General features: G+C 38.3%; 1 protein-coding gene across 2 annotated transcripts in view; it reads left to right on the top strand.

Annotated features, from left to right (window-relative positions):
• Window positions 1-23000, top strand: part of RASGRF2 (Ras protein specific guanine nucleotide releasing factor 2) — a 137707-nt gene extending 114707 nt beyond the window's left edge. For both annotated transcript variants that reach the window (XM_075527398.1, XM_075527399.1), the window contains exons 19-27: window positions 4307-4419; window positions 12895-12955; window positions 13607-13710; window positions 14330-14414; window positions 15034-15231; window positions 17199-17278; window positions 19154-19271; window positions 20024-20092; window positions 20815-23000. In XM_075527398.1, the coding sequence (XP_075383513.1) occupies window positions 4307-4419; window positions 12895-12955; window positions 13607-13710; window positions 14330-14414; window positions 15034-15231; window positions 17199-17278; window positions 19154-19271; window positions 20024-20092; window positions 20815-20907 (921 nt within the window). In that variant the 3' untranslated portion in view covers window positions 20908-23000. The remainder of the gene's footprint in view (window positions 1-4306; window positions 4420-12894; window positions 12956-13606; window positions 13711-14329; window positions 14415-15033; window positions 15232-17198; window positions 17279-19153; window positions 19272-20023; window positions 20093-20814) is intronic.
• Window positions 23001-23772: the final 772 nt, after the last annotated feature.

Raw genomic sequence — 23772 nt, forward strand, 5'->3', positions numbered from 1 at the left:
AACCCCCCTACTGTTGGCAGGGACACCTTCCACTAGACCAGGTTGCTCAAAGCCCCATCCAGCCTGGCCTTGAACACTTCCAGGGATGGGGCATCCACAGCTTCTCTGGGCAACCTGTGCCAGTGCCTCACCACCCTCATCATAAAAAAATGTCTTCCTTATGTCTAATCTAAATCTACCCTCTTTCAGTTTAAAGCCATTACCACTTGTACTATCACTACATGCCCTGCTAAAAAGTCCCTCCCCAGCTTTCTTGTAGGCCCCCTCCAGGTACTGGAAGGCTGCTGTAAGGTCTCCCCAGACCCTTCTCTTCTCCAGGCTGAACAACCCAACTCCCTCAGCCTATCTTCATAGGAGAGGTGCTCCAGCCCTCAGATCATCTTCGTGGCCCTCCTCTGGACCTGCTCCAACAGCTCCATGTCCTTCTTATGTTGGGGGCCCCAGAGCTGAACGCAGTACTCCAGGTGGGGTCTCACGAGAGGGGAGTAGAGGGGGAGAATCACCTTCCTCGACCTGCTGGCCACCCTTCTTTTGATGCAGCCCAGGAAATGGTTGGCTTTCTGGGCTGCAGGCGCACATTGCCGGCTCATGTTGAGCTTCTCATCAACCAATACCCCTAAGTCCTTCTCCTCAGGGCTGCTCTCAATCCATTCTCTGCCCAGCCTGTATTTGTGCTTGGGATTGCCCTGACCCATGTGCAGGACCTTGCACTTGGCCTTGTTGAACTTCATGAGGTTCGCATGGGCCCACCTCTCAAGCCTATCAAGGCCCCTCTGGATGGCATCCCTTCCGTCCAGCGTGTCGACTGCACCACATAGCTTAGTGTCGTTGACAAACTTGCTGAGGGTGCAGTCAATCCCACTGTCCATGTTGCCCACAAAGGTGTTAAACAGCGCTGGTCCCAGTACTGACCCCTGAGGGACGCCACTCATCACTGGTCTCCACTTGGGCATCAAGCTGTTGACTGCAACTCTTTGAGTGCAACCATCCAGCCAATTCCTTATCCACCGAGTGGTCCATCCATCAAATCCATGCCTCTCCAACTTAGAGATAAGGATGTCGTGCGACACGGTGTCAAATAGCGGGTTTACTCAGGCTTGCCAGCCTTCACTGCTGAGGGTGGTGGCAGGGTCTTGTTGTGAGTCCTTCCAATGGCTGGAAGAAATAGTGAAACATATTAACAGCTGATACAACAGATAAAAATGTCACAGAAGTGGTCTAAAATTATATATAGAGAGGTGATAGACATATATACAATATATCTAGACCTATATATAGCTACATATAGATCTGTATGTGCCTATACTATAAATAGATATAATACACATATGTAATATATTAATATATATTCATATATAATGCCCATAATACAGATAGATATAATCTGCATGTATGTGTAGTTATTTATCTATAAATTATATTTTGAATTGGTTGCTAAGTATTTTGGTGTTTGTATAATTCTCATGTTAACCTTTCTACGTAGAGTTAAGTATATGTACATGTTTAAGTACAATGATTTCCCTAGATTTTTTTATATATTGCTCATCACACTGGAATCTCAGTACCCCCTAGATCATGAACTTCAACAGAAAAATAGATTAGCTCTCCATTTTTCTTCTGAATCCCACCTTTTCTCATTTTTTTTTCTCCTCACATTATAAGAAGCATCTGGCACATTGCTATAAAAAATAATAACTCCAGGCACAAAAAAGAGCCTTTGGGCAGTAAGACAACAGCTGCAGAAATTGCATGGACATAGGGCCAGGTCTGTCCTGTGGGAAGGTTGTGCTGTGAAGCGACATCTTCTAGTTTGGTCAGGCTGGCGTGGAGGTGTGACAGCAGCTGGGACTGAAGGAGTGACACAAACCAATGCATCCTCTGTCTATAATCCCTAATCAGTCCCTATCATCCCCAATACTTTGGACTGGCTATGCTGATAAAGGGTCTAGCACTTCTCATTTTTCTGAGGTTAGGGAAGTGGATTTTTCCACCATAAAGTTTCTTCTGAAGCCAGTGTAATTGAAGTGGAAGATAGCCTTAACCCTAGGAACTAAGTGTTCATATAGCTTGCCAACAGTATGAGTTTTTCCAGCGATTCCAGGACTACTATCTTGTGGAGATTACTCAACAAACATATTTTGCTGTTAACATGCAAGGTATTAATTCTAATTACTTATAAGAATTAGCTTGTAAACATGCAGAACTGAAAGTGCTTTGTTTTTGCTGAGTCTGATATTCACAGGTGAGGCTTCCCCACCCTGATTCACAAATCAAATAACTTCTAAAATGTAGACTTTTTTGGTGATAAATTTAGTTGCAATAAAGCAAGACTTCTTGAGAAAATAATCAGCCAATTATGGTTTGAAAAGCATACTTGGAGATAAAATCCTGATCATGTTGTTGAGATCTGCCCATTTACAGTGGCAGGCGAGAATTTTGCCCAACATGCTAAATGAGGATGTTAGGTTTGTCAGCTCTTGGATACCTTCTCTGTTCACTGATGATAGTTTTGTAGTGTGACCAGCAAAGATACCCAGCTTCTTTTATAGAGTGGCCACCATCAAACTATAGGACAGACAATACTATTATTAATTACACTGGTTGCTTAAGCTTGTGCAGACTCAAGGTTTCTCCTTTAGCTAAATTTTGATCGTTTCATATTCTAAATGGTTTTCTTTTAAAAATCACTGGAGCAAACAGTACTCTCATGTAGTTTAGTTACATTCCTGATGCTTTCACTGATTAGTCCCATTTCCATACCCTAAATAAATAAATAAAAATCTCTGTCTTCTTTTGCGAACAGGCTAAAACAGTTCCTAAAGGAGGCATTTTGGACAGTGGCTACAGAAAACTTATTTTTATAAAACAAACACTAGTTTGTTTTATAACAAACAGTGCAGTACCCAGAACTGTATTTTTGCTAGTTTTTCAGGCATATGTAACCATTCAAAGCCTAATACTGCACAGCTTCCTGTTCTCCAACATCCTCTAATATGGATAAACATCACAAAAAACTAAGACACAGATACTAGTTGGTTTCAAAATATGAATTAGCTCTGGCCAAGTTGAGAAGACTTCTGAAGGGTAAAAAGGGATGCTTGTAACAGAAAGGAAATGCCCAGGGCATTGCTGGCGGGCGACAGCAGGGTATTTCTGAGCGCTGACATTTTGAGCAATAAGCTTTCTCAAAAAGTGCTATAAGCATGGTTGTGACACCACTTTCTTTAAGGAACATGCATCCTTCTCCTCGTCTTAAGTATTTTATCCCTTTTCCAAACTAAGCATCACCTTCCTTTGTGACTTTGGGCGCACTCTGATGCTCCCACATCCCAAGTGAAACACATGGTGTGAGGATGTGTGTCTTCGCTAGCGTTGGTTCTCCTCAGAGACATGTATTTCCAGAAATCCTGTCAATTTAGGAGCCTGTCACAACAGAAAGGGTTGTAGCTGATTCTTTGGGAAAATTAACATTTCCCAGTTTCAATAACTTAGTGGCTTCTGTTCCCATGGAAACAAGCAGGGGCTTGCCACAAACATGGTCTTGCTTGCAAGTAACTGTGGGTTATCAAGGAGGATCTATGATGCACTAGATGACTGAAGGTTTTGGGTCTCATTTTCTTATCAGTTCCCACCTTAAAGTTCGTACATTGTTCTATTCTTTGATTTTCTCCAATATAAGAGATCAACAGAAATGGTTGTTGCATTTTCCTGTGTCAGATACCAGTCTTCCTCAGAAATAATTAAAATCCTGAAGCTCTTATGTGCAGTGCCAGAGAGCACTAGTCTGATTTATCAAGCTTATTAGGTTGAGTACTCCACTATGCCACTATGTGGAACAAAAAGCAGACCTTTCCAAAAGGGTGAGTATGAGATAAGAAATACCAGAGTGGGAGGCAGATAAACAGAGAAACTTGAGAAAACAGTGAAAAAAAGTGTCCAGCCTCGCTAGGAAGTGGTCTCTCTATTGCAATTAAAATGGTTTTCTGCTTTTATAGTCATCACAGGAGAAAAGAGGATAAGGCATTTTGTGGGTACTGGTGAAATGTGGTTCTTTCTTCAGAAGAGAAAGGTTAAGTGATTTGCCCACTTCCACACAGAAGGTAAAGGTCAGAAAAGGAGATAAATTACAGCCTTTCAGGCTCCCACTTTTGTAGCCTGTTCACTACAACAGCTTTCCAAGTTTTCTAAATATTTTCAAACCTAATAGCAAAAAAAAAAAAAAGGCAAAGCTCACAAAAGTATATCCTTTTAGTTATTTGATAAAAAATGTTAAAACAAAAAGAAGTAAAATTGTTTTCTTTTGTAGGATTTTGAGCTGAACAATGAGCTGAAAATGAATGTGTTAAATTTGCTGGAAGAAGTTTTGAGAGACCCTGACCTTCTGCCACAAGAAAGGAAAGCTACTGCAAATATACTGAGGTAAATACATTTCTAATAATTCAGTATGTTAACTGTGGCGTGTGAAATAGTTAGGGGATCAAGTATAGAATTCACAAGGTCTGGTTTTTCTCCAGAGTATTTAATTTTGAAGGATTACTAAAAGTGTTTTATTAGCTATAAAACAGAGTGTGTTTTAAGTTTCATTCATAAAAATACCTGTAGTCAAAAATTTTGCTGCAGAACAGCTGGCAGCCATGGGTTCAGTCTTTATGCAGCAGGGAAGAATGCTGCCCAGTAAAGCAACAAGACCACTCACTATAATACCTTGAGGAACTCCTATCTCAGTAACAAGCCACCCACCCTGCTAAGCTCATGAGAGGCTGATGATAGCCTAATGTGTCATGACACCCTAACAAGACCATGCTTGCATCTTCCTTTGTGTTGACACCATCTCTGAAGTTCTTTGGGTAGCTTACAGAGACAAATTCTTGTTTAATTAGTGCCATGAAATAAAAGACCTTTAAGCTTCTGCCTAACTAGGACTACTTAAATTAGGGTTAGAACACCTTATTTTGTTACTTAGGGTTGGTATTACAGAGTTGAGTGTCTAGTCATGCCAAAGAGACAAATCTTTTTAAGCATTATCAGTGAAAATAATTTTGTCTACCAAGTGTGAATATTTTATAGTAACTGATTTTCATGTAAATTGTTCTACATTACTAAGGAGCAGTAAGCATTTAAAGACTAGGCAGTTGTTAAAATAAGATACAATGAAAAACCACAGATAAATATGAGGTACTTTGTTAGTATTTTTGTAAGCGTTCTGCTGGGAAGCCAATAATGGTGCAATAAATGCAGTGTGTCTGAATTTTCTAAGACCATTTGACAGGTTTCCCCATCAGATACTTATGTGAAAAAGAATGTCAGAAGAATGAAGGGAAAATTGTTCGCTTGGAGGGAAAACAGTCAAATAAAGGATAAGAAACAAAGATAAGTTCTTAATAAAAGCACTTCACATCAATGGGATCCTACTTAATTTTTTACATAAATAAAAATAAACCTCCTTTTAAATTATACTGCACATACTGTTATTCAAAGTAAAAATAGTAAGTTTATTTCATGTATTTCCTTGGAAGAAACAACAAGCAAGAAGAGCAAAAAGGATTAGGATAGTGGGTTTTAGTAATATGTGTGACAGCAAAGGTTCTGTCAGATTGCTCACAGTGGGAAAAATTACCTTAAGACCTTTAGCTTCTTAAGAAAATATGAGAAAATAAACCCAGATTGGCTGTTCCTGGCAGATTAATGGAATAGATTTATAGGCCTTTAGCATACAAGTTTGTTAGCAATTTCCTCTATCCAGTTTCCAATTAGCCAATTTCCATTAGCTGTTGCACCAAAAAATGGGGCCTTGGTAATTACGTGTAAACTGTGAGTTGCCCCCATTTGCATCCTTTTACTGCTGTTCTATGAAATGGTAGGTATTGTTTGTTCTCTCTTTCCTTCCAGCACTTACTACTTTAATGTCTGAGCACACTGTATATGTATCTGAGCACAGTGTATATTTCTTTTGGCAAAAAAAAAAAAGTTAAATTCTGTAAGAAGTGAAAATTCTGAAAAAGCTAAATTTTTAAAAACTGAGAAATGGGGAAAGAAAAAGCAAAAGGACAGTGTAATGAAATAAAACAATACTCAAAAATAAAATTCTAGTAAAAATGAAAAACAAAATATGCACAGAAATGGAACTAGAAGTTAATTAAAAATTAACTAATTTGAAATGTCTTGTAGAAACAGATTGCATTTTTAAAAATCCTTCATTCATAGTCATTATCCTCACAGTATTTCTGGAAAGTATTATGGCACTTTACAAGCAGGCAAGTAAAGCACAAATAAAATGACCTGTCCAAGTTCTCAGTGGGAGTTTCTGTTGGAAACAGGTAGAGAATGAAGATTTCCTGAGATATGGTCCTCAGCCAAGCCATCTTTCATCAGGGTTTGCAGCTATATACCCTAATCCTGCCACATTTTTCAAACAACATAGTTTGATTATAGATTTGGACATACAGAATCATAAGTACTTGGTTACATCCCACAAACTAGCACTGGAAAAAGAGCCATTGGTGGCTCGGTGTGCAGGACTAGTCCTTTTGACTGAATGCTGCACGGATGTCCCACTTTCCTTCAAAACAATGCATGAAATTTAAGCCATGGCTAACAGTGGTTATCAAAAATCCTTTACTGCTTTTCAAGACTGGCAATGCTGCTAATGTATAGGCATGTTGGACAATGTGTATGTCAAATATTTCAATACTAATTCAAGTTCAATTCAGTTTCAACACTATTTCAACACCAAGTCCAATAAGCAACAGTGACACAGTATTGATGTCCCAAGGGTTCAGAAAACTACTATGTTCCATTTTCTATAGCAACCATATTTCAGTAGCAGCTGAAGTTACTCTTATGTCCTATCCATGTGTTTATTATATACACAGACTGCCCAGAAACTTTCAAGTAGAACTTGTTGCATAAGTAAACTTTCAGATAGAGGCTATTGAATAAATACAACTTTCACATTTTAAACTGTAGTTAAGCTTCAGTCAACAGAACCTCAGGATATAGTCTCCAAGTTAAAAATGTTATCACATAAAACAAATTGTCCCAAAGTCTTATGCTGAGCAAAACTGTAATCTGAAGCTCTTGGGCTTGTTCTCCAGCCACACACAAGGCAGTTACTTGCCAGGCATGTCAAATTTGTTAACAGTTAGCTGGTAAGGAGAAATTAATTGGCCAGGAACAGGAACTGCTTCAGTAACCTTGTGAGAAAGAGGGTATCAGAGGAATTCTGATTTTGGACAAAAAGTTATTCAGCTGGATGAAATACACAAATATGTCATATATCTCATCCTTTTGCCGGAAGGCGGAGCTCTGGTTCTTAAATCACCTCAGGAAAATGGGTTGTCTGGTAATTAAGACTAGTTTCCAAGCTTTCAAAAAGCACTGTGGTTACTCCCGAAGATGTATTCTCAGAAAGGCTATATAGTTAACTGAGAAAAGGAAATTGTAGGATTTAAGAAATAATCTGCGATTGAATGGAGTTGTTTGTGTGTAGCTGTAGATCTGTGGCAATGACACAGGGGTGCATGTTCCTTTACTCTTCCACAAGCCTCCATTTTTATTGCACATTAGGAATATTTATGAGCTTTAAAAAAACTGATCAAGTTGCTAGTCCTAAGCAGTGACCTGCTGTCCCATGGAGAATGTGAACATATGCTTCTGGCTGCCTCAGGAACCATCTCAGCTATTGGGACAGCAAGCAGGAGTCCCTCTGGTCCTCCACTTTTCAGCTTGTTAGTGGATTCAGATGTGGAACCAACTCCAGACTGTTCTTTGAAAACTTAACTTTTTAATAATTCAAAATATAAAACTGAGGAATAGTTTCTGTCAGGAGGGTTTAGCTTTTCTGGCAGGTTGAAAAGGTCCTTGCTCAATTCTGGAACTGATTTCATGAAGAATGAGAAACCAACAGAAGCAGAAGAGACAATATCCGCATGCCTGCATCATATCTGACAATACAATTGTCTGAACCTAGCTGACAACCATGTTTCTAGTGCCAGAAGAACAAAATTTTTTCTATATTTGCACTAAAATGAAAGATACTGCGTCTGGTGCAAAAAGAGGACATGGTGACATGGAAATGGTTCTTTCCCTGACATTCTTGCCTGATGCCTCATGTGGTGCCATGGCTGGTTGTGGAAGTAGGTCAAAGCAAACATTGAACATGCCCTTCCCTAAGCTGGGAGAGTTCTCTCCATTACTTGTCTTGGAAGATTACTATTTATTGTAGTAGGGACAACCAAGACTGTGTTCCTCTTGCCCAAGAACTGCTAAGCCTTAAGCAAATGCTCCCACACTGCACCAAGACATTGTGAAGAGGCACTATGTTCTACACCACTGTATCTCTCGTATCATTGTTTTCTTTTTTTCTGCATCAGATTACAGATTGCCAGCATGGCAGATTGCAGTCAATGTTCTGGACTTTAAGAGAAGGCCTGTAATGGAATAAAATTATTTCTTGAGTTCCTTGAACCATCCCTAGGTTATAATGACAGGGTGAAGGGAAAGCGATTTCCTCTCTGCATTAACGTAGAAAAAATTATTTGGTGGGACCCACTGTGTCTAACTGGAGCACCTAACCACAAAACAAACTGTAGACAGCTAATGAAGCACTCCTTCCAAGGTAACTGCCTATCATGAAGGAGATTCTGTCCACCAAAATTGTCTAAAATTAGGCATCCTGACTGTTCCTCCAGAGATCACAGAAGACACCTTCCTTTCTCAGACAATTACAGAACACAGGCAGTGACTTGTGGAGGATGTGAATCGCACCCTGGATGTCCTAAAGATACCTAGAGTCTTTCTTGTAGAAACGTGTAGAGGTGCTCCCAGGTATTGTGTTCCTCTTTTGGTTCACATACCAATGTCTGGTTCGGAGAAATACTGCTCAGTCCCTCACCACTACATACCCACCTCCTTGGAAAGATGTTATCTTTTTGGTTTTCTTCTAGATGGAGGGCTTTCATCTAATACTATGTAGAGGAGGAATATAAATTACCCATCTAGAACTGAAGAGCTTTTTTACTGTTATTAGAAATCAATTTGTTTGAAGATTTTTTGACAGCATATTTTTAATGTGAAAGCATAGATTTGTCATAACTGGAAGTTTTGATGAAACTTTCATTCAAAAGGCTTCTCTGGGACAGGATGAAAATGGGAAGGTGGGGTGAGCCAGTTGACATGTCCCTCATGAAAATGGTCATTCACTCAACTGCTAGGTGAGTGTCATAAAATAGGCTTTTTAGTTGTTCTGAAGAGACGCTTGCTGCAGGCTTTTATATCTAAAAGGCCTTGGCATATCAAAACATGTAGTCTATCAGAATTCTGCTTTGCCAGTCAATCCTCACTGTAGGTCTTGGCTTCCCCGCATTTCAGTTTTCGTAGTCTACTCTTGACTCTGAAAAGTAGAGGAATTCAGAGTGAGGTTAGGAAAAGCATTTCTTATCATAAATTCAATGTTCAAACACTCATGAAAGAAAGTTCATGCTTTCTGAGCCTACGTATGGGTATATTCCATGGACTGTCTCCCTGAAGGATATTGGGTACAAATGTCTCTTTTCACAAACTGACCCAGCCTTTGAGTGTATGTGTGCGTATGTGCATATAAATTTCTTGGAAAATCAGTCCCTTTGTTCGGAGAGATTAGAGGAGGAGGAAAGGTTGGTTTGTATTCTGAAGATATTATGTTCAGCTCTGGGAAAGACTCTGTATAGAATATGAATGGCAAGGAAAGTGTTTATGAGAGATGCGGAGCTGCTTCATGCCTTCTTGAGTCATCAGACAGAACAGCTGGTATTTCTTGCATGATGAGATTTTTGTTGAATGGACTGACAGGGTTTCTCTGCAGGGTAAAAAAGCTTCTTTTTCTTTTTATTCAATATCCATTCTGAAAGCTAGGCAAACCTACTGAAGTATGTTTTGCTTGAGATTTTATCAGCCTTGCTTACTAACTCCTGAAATCTCACGTAAAATTTCATTGATGGTGAAGCAGGAAGGTGTAAAGTTCAGACTGAACAGCAGTGAATAACTTTGATAAATAGATCTGTCTGGAGGAAAAAGGGTGGTTCAGGAAACAATTCCTCCTTCTTCTTCCTCAGAATAAATATAAATGAAATCCAGGGATATGCAGAGGTCAAAATTGGATGGATGACCAATTTTCTGCCTTGTATGATCTCACCAGACAATATATTTCAGGCTCTATAACTTACACCAGCTTTTAAAATATTTTTAAAATATTTTATGTACCATAAAGGTATGAGGAGACAGATGTTAATATTTTCCACTAGAAAATTATTTTAATATTTGGATTGGTCAAGCATGAAGAATAGTTTAAGTGAGAGAAGTCTAATCTTAGCTGCTTACTCTAAGAATTAGAAAGTTATTTCTTATATATTTACTTCCTTCATTTTTAAGGATAACGATGGAGGTGTCACCCCCCCCATTCAATCCTTCCTGAGAGGGATACTGGTAAACAGTCTGGCAGAATCTCCCCTTACTTTTGCTTTCTCTCATAACTCTTTTCACATGGACCTGTGCTTCTTACCCAGCTTCCAGGAGGCTCTCCAAGGCGTGCAATGGGAACTGTCCAAGCAGAACTGATCAGCTCAGCATATCTTCCTAGACCTCTGTTGAAACTAGGTATCCCAAAGCTGACAACATTGCAGACTAAAGTGGAAGTTACTATTGATGCTATCAAAAAGTAGCTTTATTCAGCCTAGAGATGCATTGTCCTCTGCAGATTTAAACGTAGAGCATTTATGGATAAAAGGAGACTTTTTTTCATGAGACCACTGTGTTAGAGAAAAAGCACCAGTCACCTCTTTAGAACGAGGGATTGGAAGTCTACATAAAATGTGAGATGTCATGTTAGAGAGTATCAGGAAGCAAAGATGGGGAGAAGTTAAGTATTTTCAGCCTTTTAAGAATCTCATGTTTCCTATTTTATTTTGTATTAAGCAAATACAATCATTTCTGTATCAAAGATGAGAACTCTAGCCAATATAAAGTTATATCTAAGGAACTCAAATGATGAGTTTACAAGATTACTGAGGATACTTGGGGCAGAAGGGCAAGTCCTCTCTTTTTTTTTATTGCCAGGAAGCACATGCTCTTGTCATACGATGAACGATACCTTTCTGCAGGCAATCAGTCATGAGATACAGCACAAAATAAGCTGCTCAGGAAAGACAGATTGCCAGTCTATTTACAGTTACTGAGGCTGCACACCGTTATTATCTGGAAGCAGCTTAGGGTTCTCCTGAAGAAGTAGACATTCAAGACTTTGCACGGCTTGCCCATCAGACATAAAGTGTTTCCAACTGTATGAAGAAAGGGGCATTTTGTGTGGATTTGATAAGCTGAAAATGAAGGCAAGGAGGTTTCGTAGATCCTTTCTCTGTGTATCTCTATTTGATTTTAACCTAGTCCTCCAATTTGGCAAACCAAAAGGAAACAACAGCAACCCACAACAGAAGAACCTAGTGTGCTAAGCATTAACACTTCCTCCCCACCCACATAGGACATATTCCATATCTTACACTCATAGATAAAGTCTCCAGGCAATATAATCTTTTTCTTTTAACCCTTTCCCTAGTTGGTACATGGAAATTGTGTTACTACAGAGTGCAAAAAGAAAGAATTGGAGGGACCATGAGAAAATACCTGATCCAGTTGCTGTGTTTTCTGGAATGATCAGTAGAACTGGATGTTCTTTGAAAATGGTCATCTGAATTTTCCTTGAAAATTCAGCTGATGAGTACAACTTCTGCAGAAAGCCTGTTTCAGTGCTCACCTATACTTGCAGTTGGAAAATTGAACTTAATGTTGAATCTAAATCTCCCCTGATGCAAATCAGTCCAGTGACTTCTTGCCATATCGTTGGTGTCTTTATAGGCATTCTTTTACATACCAACATACTGTTCTTTCTTCCTAAATCTTCTCTTTCCTATATTATATAAATCCAGTCTATTCAAGGCTTCTTTGAGTCTATATAGGGGTAAGATCTTAAAATTATGTGCCAAGATACTACATCAGGATAGATGGGGTTTGATGAATACTTATTACTTCTGCTGGGTTCATTTTTGACCCATGACTCTGAAATAACCCTAATAATCACAAGTTTTCTGTAGCATAATTGGAAGCATGGATTGACACTTGTATTGCTGAAAGCAAATCATGTACTTGCTACAAGTAAAATCTGCTAGCAGTTTGTTGTCTGTTTCCACACTCACAGCTCTTTGTGTGGGACACTGAATAGGACAGTGTAGTGCCAATAAACAAGAACACTTCCCAGTGAATCACTCTTTTATGCATGCCTATTTTGCTGTCTTTTCTTCAGTTCTCAAATGTTGATTTTTCAAACATTTCCCCAAAATACCATTTAGCACAATAGTTTAAAAATCAGAGAAAAGGCTTGAGATGTAATTTTCTACCTTTAGGTTTCCTAGGATTATTCAGGATAGAGAGCTTCTGATTAAATATTATTGTTATTGTGTTGTGGTTTTGCGTTGCCAGTCCAGTTCTTGAAAAGGGAATTTTTCTTTGTCCACCAAACTTGCACTAAAGTCAAAGTGGGATAGATGTAGAAACCTTATCACTATAATCAGCAAGTAAGTACAGTAGTTATTGTCATTGACCATTCTACGGTATATGCTGTTCTTAGCTCAGAGGTTTTAAGCCTCTGTGACCATCATTTTACCTTATGTGACTCTGATGTCGTACCATTTTGTACAATTTTACTTAGAACAAGACATTAGATTTTAGATACCAGATTTTTTTTTCTTTACATCTTCAACTGCAGTCTTAGGATTTATTTTAGATAAACATGATTGCCTATCTGTGATAAGGTTTTCTCATAGACAATTTTATTCATATAGGATGTTCTGCTACTTAATTTTTCAGGGCCCTTTCTCAGGATGATCAAGATGATACCCATTTAAAAATAGAGGATATCATTCAGATGGTAAGTTCAACTTGAAAGATAAACATAAATACTCCTATAGAAATGTTCTGTTTTTAAGTCAATAAAATGTAGCACAACTGCAACTTTACAACTCTGGACAGAAATACTGTTCTTTTATATCAGGAATGTACATTTCAGTTTAGAGAAAGTAAGAATTTGCAGCCCATGTCAAAGATGAACAGGTCAAAACTTTAGGATTTGGATTTAAATAACATGAGGGGGAAAAAAGGGAAAGATTTTAATATATATGAATGGTAAGTGTCTGCCATCTTAGCTGCCATCAGAACCATAGCTGGCCTTGACTGACAATGCCCATCCTCCCAACTGTAGTCACCACCATCAAGTGCATTGCATTAATCCGAAGAAGAGTGTGGGCAATGAATTAGGTGCAGAACGATTATGTGGAAAATAACGCAGAATATACAGGCTTTAATTGACCTATGTACTTACTCATGACTTGGTATGTGCCTGTTTTCCTATGAGTTTCCACCCTTATGTTGTTAGCAATTTTTCTTAATTCTTATTTCTTCGTAGCAAAGCAGTTAATTACAACTCTGTGTTGAAAGTTCATATGAAGCTCTTAGTACCCTGTGCTTTGAAATGGCCTTTGATGCAAAAAGAGATCATTAAGTGTTCTCCTTATTTTTGCAGTCAGATTGTCCAAAACCAGAGTGCTTTGAGACTTTGTCGGCAATGGAGCTTGCAGAGCAAATAACTCTTTTAGATCACGTAGTTTTCCGAAGCATACCGTATGAGTAAGTGTTCTCCTACGAGTGACTGAAGTGAGTACGGTGGATGAGTTACTGACTGGCGGTGTTAGGCACTACACTAATTCATGCTACTGGCAAAAAGGTTTGCGTACATAACAGGATAATGTCCTTCGGCTGCTTCTGTCATTGCCTCTGACTCCCCTATAGCTTGATCATGTTTTGAAAGACTGAGTTCTTTGCTAAGAACAAAAATCTGTGGTCTAAGGCTCTGGGCTAGTGAAGGGTGAATATAGTATGGAAGTGCTGAGTCTCTAGGGAGGGAGCGTCAAATCAGTTTCATTCATACAGCAGTTTAACATGAATATAACCATGTAAGCTGCCAAGACCAATTTCAGATAGGGTCACAATGCTGAAAATTAGGAAGGGGGGGTGGGGGGGTGGGGGAGGAGATTAAAAGAAAAATACATCTTTTTTATAATATTTACTGCTTCAGATAGCATTAAAAATGGTATAGTGAAATGTTGGAATTAGTGTAAAGCTGTGTTATTAGCTTCTAACAAAATGAGGTATACTTGAAATCCACTTAGGCTACGGTTACAGAGACTCTCTACTGTGTATACTAAGGGCATTTTTGTTTGTTTTTTTCTCTCCCCTCAACATCTAGAGAGTTTCTCGGGCAGGGCTGGATGAAAGTGGATAAAAATGAGAGAACACCCTATATTATGAAAACTAGTCAACATTTTAATGACGTAAGTACTCTGAAATAGAGATTGCTTTCTAGGAACTCTATTGACACTGTCTATGACCTCTGGAACAAAAATATCTTTTTTTTACAATGTGATGTAACTTCTTAGCTAGTAGTAGCTGAATGTTCCAGTCTTTTTGTGATTAACCTTTTAAATCAAAGCATATGAAAATTCTAGTTTTCAAGAATTGGTACTCAGCATTTTAATGGCAATTTAATAGAGTAGAACATTTGAAACTGTACTACAATGCCTTGTTGCTTACAGAAGAAACTAAATCTTCTCCAGAGAGTGAAAATATAACACTGATTCCATTTAATGAATGCCCTTTGTATACCCAACCATATCTTTGCTCTTCATCATTTTCCGTGAATTTTACTGAGAGACTTCCCAATCAGTTTTATTACTGTTGGCTTGGAGATACTGCCCACTGCATCTCTTACCTTTCTTTCTTATTGTCATTCCCCCCCCAATTCCCTGCAACACTGTTCTCGGTACACTTTCTCTGGTTTTATTAAGAGCCATGAGTTCTGTTGTGCATCAGTTTTTTCTGCCTTGTTCATTCATAATTATATGTTGAAAGGGATTATATTTAAATGTCCTAAATTTCTTTCTCTTTGGTCAGATGAGTAACCTTGTTGCCTCCCAAATAATGAATTACGCTGATGTCAGCTCCCGGGCTAACTCAATTGAAAAGTGGGTAGCAGTAGCTGATATCTGTCGATGTATGCACAATTATAATGGTGTGTTAGAAATCACGTCAGCCTTGAACAGAAGTGCAATCTACAGACTTAAGAAAACTTGGGGTAAAGTATCCAAACAGGTAAGAAAGATATGATTACAGTATGGTTTCTAGATTTCACTGGTCAGTGTGCTCAGAAAACATGTTGAGATAGGATTCCTCTCATAAATATTTCTACTTTTACAATACTCTTGACTATTTGCTGGAAACACCAAGTGGTACTGGTATTTCATGTCAAAGTATTTAGTATTTAGCTTACCCTTTTTTTGGTATCATTAATTAAATATCTGTAGGAACAAACTGATTTCAATGGAATTAGCAGGTGCCTAAGCCTATGACTTGAGCCTGAAGTACTGAAATATTTGAGAAAACTAAATTTAGATATTTTCAGATATACACATCTAGGTGGTTACTAGCTATAACTATAGTCAGCTCACATGTCTAAAATAGGAGCCATATTTCCCTGCCGGTGCAGAAAGTCGGTAGAGAGGTCAGCATTTCCTTTCAAGGTGCTGAGTTTTTTGCTACCCAGTAAGAGACTGTAGACAATCAGACCTCTTTCTCATTTAGGTACCTAAGTTTAGATGAAGTTAATATCTCCCTTTACCCCTTACATTGCTGCTGAGACTGTCAGCAGCATGGCTGAGCCTGTGAGAATGGCTGCCAATAACAAAAATAAGACACAAAAAAAAAAGACTAGCTGGGGTGAACAGTATCCAGTCTTTTATAGGGAGTTAGACTTGATGATCCTTATGGGTCCCTTCCAACTCGAGATGTTCTATGATTCTATGATTTTATGTTCTTTGTTTTAAATGGTTTGGAGAAATCAGTTGTATGATTTAAATCTCAGCTTTCTGCTATTTGAAAAAAAAATTTAATATTTTAGTATGGTGGAATAACAGAGCAACAAGGTCAGTAGGACAGAGCCAGTCACTTGTAACTTAGCCAGTATTTGGATACAGGGTTTACTCCAGCTAATTGGAAGATTTCAGATTGCCCTTTTTAGATCTGGCTAACTGACATGCAAAAAGTGGGCTTTTATCATTGCATTTCCTCCTCTGTTTCTGCAGCTTTTGCAAAGCACTCAAGCAGCCCAAGCAATGAAATCCACTTAGAATACATTCTGACTGCACTGCCTTCTTTCTCCAGTCAGCTTTTTCTCAGATGCTTTATAGCTGGTGCTATGTTCGTTTATTTAAAAATAAGCTAAAAATCCTTTCAGTACAAACTGTTATATAAGAGTTTACCTCCAAAAGTTTTATGTTTAGAATTTGTTTGATTTTTAAACTTCTCAATTAAAAAACCCAAAAAACAGATTAATGGTGTTGCACAGTTCCCCAGTACTTATTGGAATTGTAATCTGAGCATTTCATCAGCCTGATATTTAGAAGAAAAAGGAAGTGTCTGCTTCTGCCTACAGCTTTCTCTTAATTGGAAACTCAGTTTCAAATACGACAAATTCCTTATGATGCTCTATCCTGTCTCAAGTCTAGAGCATAAATAGACTGAAAAGCAAATTTATTTTGCTTACAAAGTAACCAGGCTCTGATGATGCCCACTGAAAGTAATTTGTGTAAGACAGTAATATATTTTCAAATACATACTCAGCTTTTATCAGAAACTTGGAGACAAAACCAGCTTAGTGCAAGCTGCAAGACAGTAAACAACCTTTACTGTCACTAATTTCAGTAAACGCAGCTGAGGATCTCAGCAACATGTAAGATCAAGTCTCTAATATTCTTGTATACACAGTAAACTGAATTGCTGACCATTAATTTAATGAACTTGTGTTTTTTCCTGAATTTGCAGTCTAATAATATTGGCATAGATACAGGTTCTGTGTATCACTCAAAGGAAAATCTTTAATGCAGGCTAATCTCCATTTTCAGAAATACACTAGGAACTACGATGAAGCTAAATGCCTAAAGCTTATGTTATTACTTTTGAAAATGGGGTGAAGATGCAAAGTCAATTACACCTTTTCTAAAATCTAATCCCAGTCATTTATGTGCAACAGCAATGACATTTGTAATGCATTTTCCTTCTAGACAAAAGCTCTCATGGACAAGCTTCAGAAGACTGTATCATCTGAAGGAAGATTTAAAAATCTTAGAGAAACGCTCAAAAAGTATGCTTCCCTACACCATACAATTGTGTTTTGTTATAAGCAGTGGAAAGTACTGTTAAAGACGAATTGGCTTCAATTAACTTTAATAATTAATATAATATTGGATAATATTTTTACCTAATAACCTTTTAAATTCTAGTTTTATTCTATTTGGCATTATTGTTTAGAAGAATATCCCATGATTTAGTATTCCTGATAGGTAAATATAGTATCTCCAGAGAATTACTGAAACAAATTAAACTATTATTCTGTGTGAACGTTCCCTGTTGGGGTTTAACTTACACTGATAAACTTTTTCAATAAGTGTGAAGCCAGGTTTATAAATAGAAGTTCTTATTCAAAAACAGGATTCCAAAGAGTCCTTGTTCCAGATGAGAAGTTTAGGACTTAAGAATAAGCTTGAGTCAGATCAAAGATCCATTCACCCCTTTATCTTGTTTCTGACAGTGGCCAGTAGCTGATGAGAGGAACGTAGGAACAGGTCAAATGCACAGTGATATTTCCTCTCCTCTACCCTCCCAGCCCCCTGTGGTCTGCCACCCTGGAAAACAGCCTGGTTTTTTTTTACAGCAGTCCTTGAATAATTTTTTCTTTAATCGATTTGCCAGATAGTGTTTGACGGTATGTAATTTTGGTATCCAAAATATCCTGTGGCAAGGGTTGTACAGTTTATGTATTGACTCCAACCGTATGCATACAGACCCTGTATTTTTGCAAGTTCTGTAATTAGAAGTAGGCTTTCCAGGATTGAGTGGTACGACTACCTTAAATGATTTTGAGAGAAGCAAGAATAATTGCTGAAATGTTTCAAAATATACATAGTTCAAGTTAGTAAATTTTTACTTTAAAAATATTGTTGGGGAGCTAATGACTTTTTAAAAACTGTTTTTACTTACAATATGTGAACAGGTACTTTTATACACCTTTCAGTTAATGCATTGCTTGCCTGTGTAGAACAGTCACCCTCATAATATAAAAAATACCCAGAATGAAGTGCACTGCTAAGCATAGTCAGCAGTCTGCCTAAGTTAACAGTACAGCCATCACCCTGCATTTTTCTTATGCCAGAGCTTCAGAAAACCAAGTTTGCTACTATTTCTGCTGAGGCAAGGATCAGTGAGCATGGAGCAGTGCTTATTGCATTAGGGGAGCAACAATCATTATTCCATTCCTGCTGTCCCTTCAAGAAAAGAAAATCCCTATTCTCTAGGGTCTGTATTCACAGTTTTCCAGATCATCTTTGCTACCTGTCTGTCGTCCTCTTTCTCTTTTGTGTTCACTGTTGAGAAGGCCTGAATAAACTTTGACAGAATGGTATATATGTACATACACACACATATACATATGTACATACATGCATATATACATGTATGTATAAGTATGTATATATATATGTATGTATGTATAATTATGTGTATATATATGCAGGTATATACATATATATGTGTATATGTCTCCACATGCGCGCACACACACTCACACACACATGCATCCGTGTACCCTTGCTATACTAGGATGCTTACGTGACTGCAGAACGCCAACTGTGCAGAAGCACGTCTACGTGCATTATTAGCTTGTTGGACAATCCCTATTTCAGGGATTGTCCAACGGGCAGGACTGAAATATGCTTGAAGGTGTTCTCTGAGTTCTCTAAAGGTTATCTCCCATTAGTACTAGATATTGGACAGAATACATTCAATTTGTCATGGGCAGAGCAAATACAACTCAAGTGAAGTCAGAGAAGCTGTTTGTCTTAGAAGTGAATGTAACCCATTGACTAGAAGTACATTAAGTAATAAAGAGTTTGCGTGAATTATAAAAAAATTAGTTTGTAAATTTAGCTACAGGCAAATATGCTGATTTCTTGTTTCACAGTTGTAACCCACCTGCCGTTCCCTACCTTGGAATGTACCTGACGGACCTGGCATTCATTGAAGAAGGAACACCAAACTTCACTGAGGAAGGCCTTGTCAATTTTTCCAAAATGAGAATGGTAATTTTCAGTTCCTGGTATGCTTTCCCAACAGGTGTTTAATTATGTGAGTTAATTATTGATTTAATTACAACTCCTTTGAATTTAACTTCTAAGACATACAAGTATATTGACACCGTGCAAGACAGGTAGCTATTTGAAAGCAATTACTTGACCCAGTCTTCTATCACCACCTTCTGGTAAACTGAGTATTTTTACAGGGTGAATTTGCCTCCAGTTTTTTTTTGAGAAGTGACAGGCAGAAAAAGCAGCTGTCTGAAGCTTGTGAAGGAGCTACAAAAGGCTTTTTGAAATAACCAAAATTAAAGGAATTTAGTGATTCACCAGAAAGCAGTAATCACAATTTTCTTTTCAAGTGTGCTAGGGTCTATCTAAAAAAGCATTTTAAAGTTGATCTTCTCCCAACTACAATGTAATGGTGTTTTGTAACAACTCCTCAGAGGGAAGCATGGAAATTTCTCTTCTAATCTCAGCTTAATGCCCTCCCTAAGGCTACATATTGCAGCAAAGAGAAGAGAGGTTATCAGTATGGGGAGAGGGCAGTCAAAGTGGTTCGCTTGAGGCTGACTGAACAATAAATGGTTAATTTAGGAAAGTGAAATCCTTGGAAACTATTAAGAGATGATCGCTGTCCTTCCCTTCTCTCCTCCCAGAATAAATCGCATAATTTGGTGCAAAATTCTTGCCTTATGTGGCTTACCTGAAGTAAAAATGCAGTTGTACTTACTCATATATATGTATTCTTTTGAAAGATCTCACATATTATCAGGGAAATACGCCAGTTCCAGCAGACCTCCTACCGCATAGAGCATCAGCAGAAGGTAAGGCTCTTCTCAGGTACTGTTACCTACTAATGAAATCAAAGCCGTGGTAGCAATTAGTTGTAAGATACAGCTGTTGGTGAAAGCTGAAGTCATTGTATCCTGCTCCCACACACAGAGAGGAGAGGACAGACAGAAATATGGACAGGTACTCTGGGGCTGTAATACCCTCACCCTGGCAGAAACTCTTTATTTGACACTGTATACAGAAGCAAGTTTTTTCCTCCTTCTCTGGAAGCTCTCTTGGGATTGCAGCCTTCATGGGTCTGGGATACAAGGGAATGGGTTCAAAGGGAAATGTGTTCTCCCTGCTCAGTTGGAAGCATAATTCCCCAGGGAATCCCAGAATCCAGGAGATGGACCGAGCATCTGCTGATGCTGTGTGCATCCTGCAATTCTTCTCCCCTTGTCCCTCATGGGAGTGATGCAAATTTGCCCAAAGCCAGCCTGTGCCTTCAGAGAAGATTTCCTCTCAGACTCCAGAAGAGCAACGTGGGCATAGGTAACCTGCCTAAGGACTTGCCTATTCCTAAGAGGCCGAACTTGATTCCTAGAGCACTGCTGGTGCAGCTTTACACCATTCAAATGGGCTGTTGGGTTTCTCAAGAAAACAATGTGAGGGGATATCAGGATCCGAAATGGGCTTGAAGGGGAAAAGGAAAGCAGAGAAATTTTTGTGGAAGTAACATACAATCTGTTCATCTGTGTTTTCTCCATTCCAGGTCACTCACTATTTACTTGACAAGACACTCATCATAGATGAAGATACCTTGTATGAGCTTTCCCTAAAGATTGAACCCAGACTCCCTGCCTGAAGAGCCAGCTTTGCCTCAGAGTCCACAAAAAGCTTTAGTACAATGAACAAAATCATGCATGCCAAGTCCTAAAGACAGCAAGGGAAATATTGAGAAGAATGCAAGTTCTCTTTTCCAATAAGAGATACAGAGCCTCACAGCATTTCCCTCTCAGGCAATGAAAACAAGCATTGGAGGTGGAAGACAAAGATGCTTCCTACTTGGATTAAGTGATTGCTGCTTTGCAAAGATAATGTTTTGCAGTAGGGACTATGCATTCAATGGGAAATAGGAGACTTTCCTGTGAACGGGTACTCATTGTAGCCATCTTACGGGACACATTAAGGGGACAGATTTAAATGGTGGTAATATACTCAGGTATATTAAGATAAATGAGCAAAATGAGATGGCTGTGATGTGGTCTGGGTTGATGGCTAACTATGCATTCACTCAGGCAGTAATGGTAGTGGTGTCCTCCTATCATGTTAACTTCATTGAAAAAACAGGATCTTAACAGTCATCTGCTATCTTGGAGTGACATTAAGGTAGCATCTAGTATCTTCAGATCTGCAGTTGTTCAAAATACTTGCTATACATTTAATGCTACCCTTTATAAAATGTTACCTTCTTTAAATGTCTTGTCAGCCTTTTCTAAAGTGATTGATTTTACCTATAAATTAATTGTAAATATTTTTTCATTACTACACAATGAGAGTATTTACAGCATGGAAAGCAAATGAACTAGTTGAATAGCTGTAAATAGTTGCCAGCCTTGCAAGCTTCAGCTGGGAAATACAAGCTTAGGAGCTATACCTGAGACTCAAGAAATCCGGACATACAGTGAATGGGATGGTTAGTCATGTTGCACACAGCCCTGGAAAAGGCACTTTATTTTTCTGCACCTCCTGCAGCTTCTCTGACAAGTCAGGCTACAGAGCACTTTCTGGACACACTGTGGAGAGAAATAGATGTCTGGTCTGGCAATGGGTAGTGATCAGCAATGAACACTAGGAGTTGGAGTGACAGTTTTCGTTTTACGTGGAATCAGTGGTTTGAAAAATGTCTGGTTTTTTGTTCAGCCAGTCGGCACTGACTTAGCTCTAAAATTGTTCAGTCACTGGCAGACTTTGAATGCCAGCAAACACAAACTATATATTTTTATCTGAGCTACTAATTATCATTTGCATATGGGCATATGTTTAAGAAAATGTGCTGTTTGTAAATGTTTTCAAAGCCTATGCTTTTGTGACATACTAGGTAGATAGATGTCATTTCTACAGCTAGTTGGTACTTCCTAAATTTTCCTGATCAAGAGTGGCCTGTTGTAGCTGCATGGAAAGTGAGCTCAAATGCATGCTGTAAAGTGCGTCATAGTATAAAACGCAGGTATTAGCACTGTTGAAAAAAATTGGCTGGAAAAGTGTCCTTACTTTTCCAATGATATTCAGCCAGTTGAAGAAATAGGGCTATATCACTGTATACCTCCCTTAAATCCTCTCAGGGAGATAGATGTCTAAAACAGATTGTGACCTAGGCCTATTTGATCTGACATTTCTTACCACAGTCATGATGCTTCTTAACACTGGCAATGAAAAACGGATCTGCCTGGCTTGTGGTTTTTGTCTTTATTTGCACTTTAATTATATTGCTGGCCCAGCCCAGAGCTGCACAATAAATTCCATTCATTCTGTCTGAGTGTACTGCTAGCATTTATAAATGTACCTTAGCAACTGTAAATTTCATTAAGGTTCTTCACCACAAGGACCATCTCTTTGTAAATAAATGCATGAGGAAAGTCACAAATACTGGAAAATTCCTCGATTAGAAAAGCAGACAGCAACAAAAAAGGAAATTCCAGAAACATTTTAAATAGTTCTGGCTAATGATTGCTGTAGAAATGAACACGGAAAATGTTACTTATAGAAGCTTTTTGTTGTAAAAAACGTGCTTGTTCTTTTCACTAATGACTGACAAGAAGCTGATTGCATCCCAATGCATGATATGAAAAAAAAAAAAGCATGGTTTATTTGGACCACAAAACCAACTTACTGTGTATTTTCTGTACAAAAGCAGTTACCATACAGTAGTTTCACAAAACACTTTGAAGTAATGAAGAAACATTTCTTTCTTGTGGAAATGTGGTCCAAAAGTGGGAAAAAGTGGTCCAAAAAGTTATTTCTTAGCTTGGTTTTATTGTTTCTATCTTAACAAAGAAAATGTGTAACAACTGTCAATGTCAATTGGCATCTCTGTTGTATGCTATTAACAGCTGCTTTATCTGCCTGTACCCATTTTACCAAACTTCCTTGATGTTCTTAGGGTTACAGGGTACAATTCTTCTTCTTCCTCTTTTCACAGTTTGTTGTTTTGTACTTTATGTGTGTGTATCGGTTCTTCAGAGTTTCAAAGCATTCCGTGCATTTTAACGCTTGCAATACACAGGGGTAGTGCTGTGCTTGTGCTACAGTATTACAAATGGACAGAGAGGAAGACAAAGGATTAGACATGGATTTTTTCAAAGGTGCTGAGCATCCATATCTTAAAAATCTGTAGACAATGTGGTAGTTCAGCCCCTCTGGAAAAGCATATACTATTTATATGCCAAAAGTTACCTCTTGGGTCAGTGGCACAATTTAGATTAGAATCACTAGAGTAACTAGATACTTGATTTGTGTTCAGAGCAACAAAAAAAAAAAAAAAAAAAAGGCAAACCAAAACCCAAAAAAAAGGTTATGGTCACCGTAATGTTTGATTTGCTGATGACTAACATTAATCTTTTTGGTTGGGGATACAATGCGTTCATTAAAATACAGGAGGTGACTGCTCAAAGAAGTGAGTGTGCATCTTGTTATCCACAACCCTAGCCAGTGTTGCAGCCCTTCCCGG

The sequence above is a fragment of the Mycteria americana genome, chromosome Z (assembly GCF_035582795.1).
Source record: "Mycteria americana isolate JAX WOST 10 ecotype Jacksonville Zoo and Gardens chromosome Z, USCA_MyAme_1.0, whole genome shotgun sequence".
NCBI lineage: Eukaryota > Metazoa > Chordata > Aves > Ciconiiformes > Ciconiidae > Mycteria > Mycteria americana.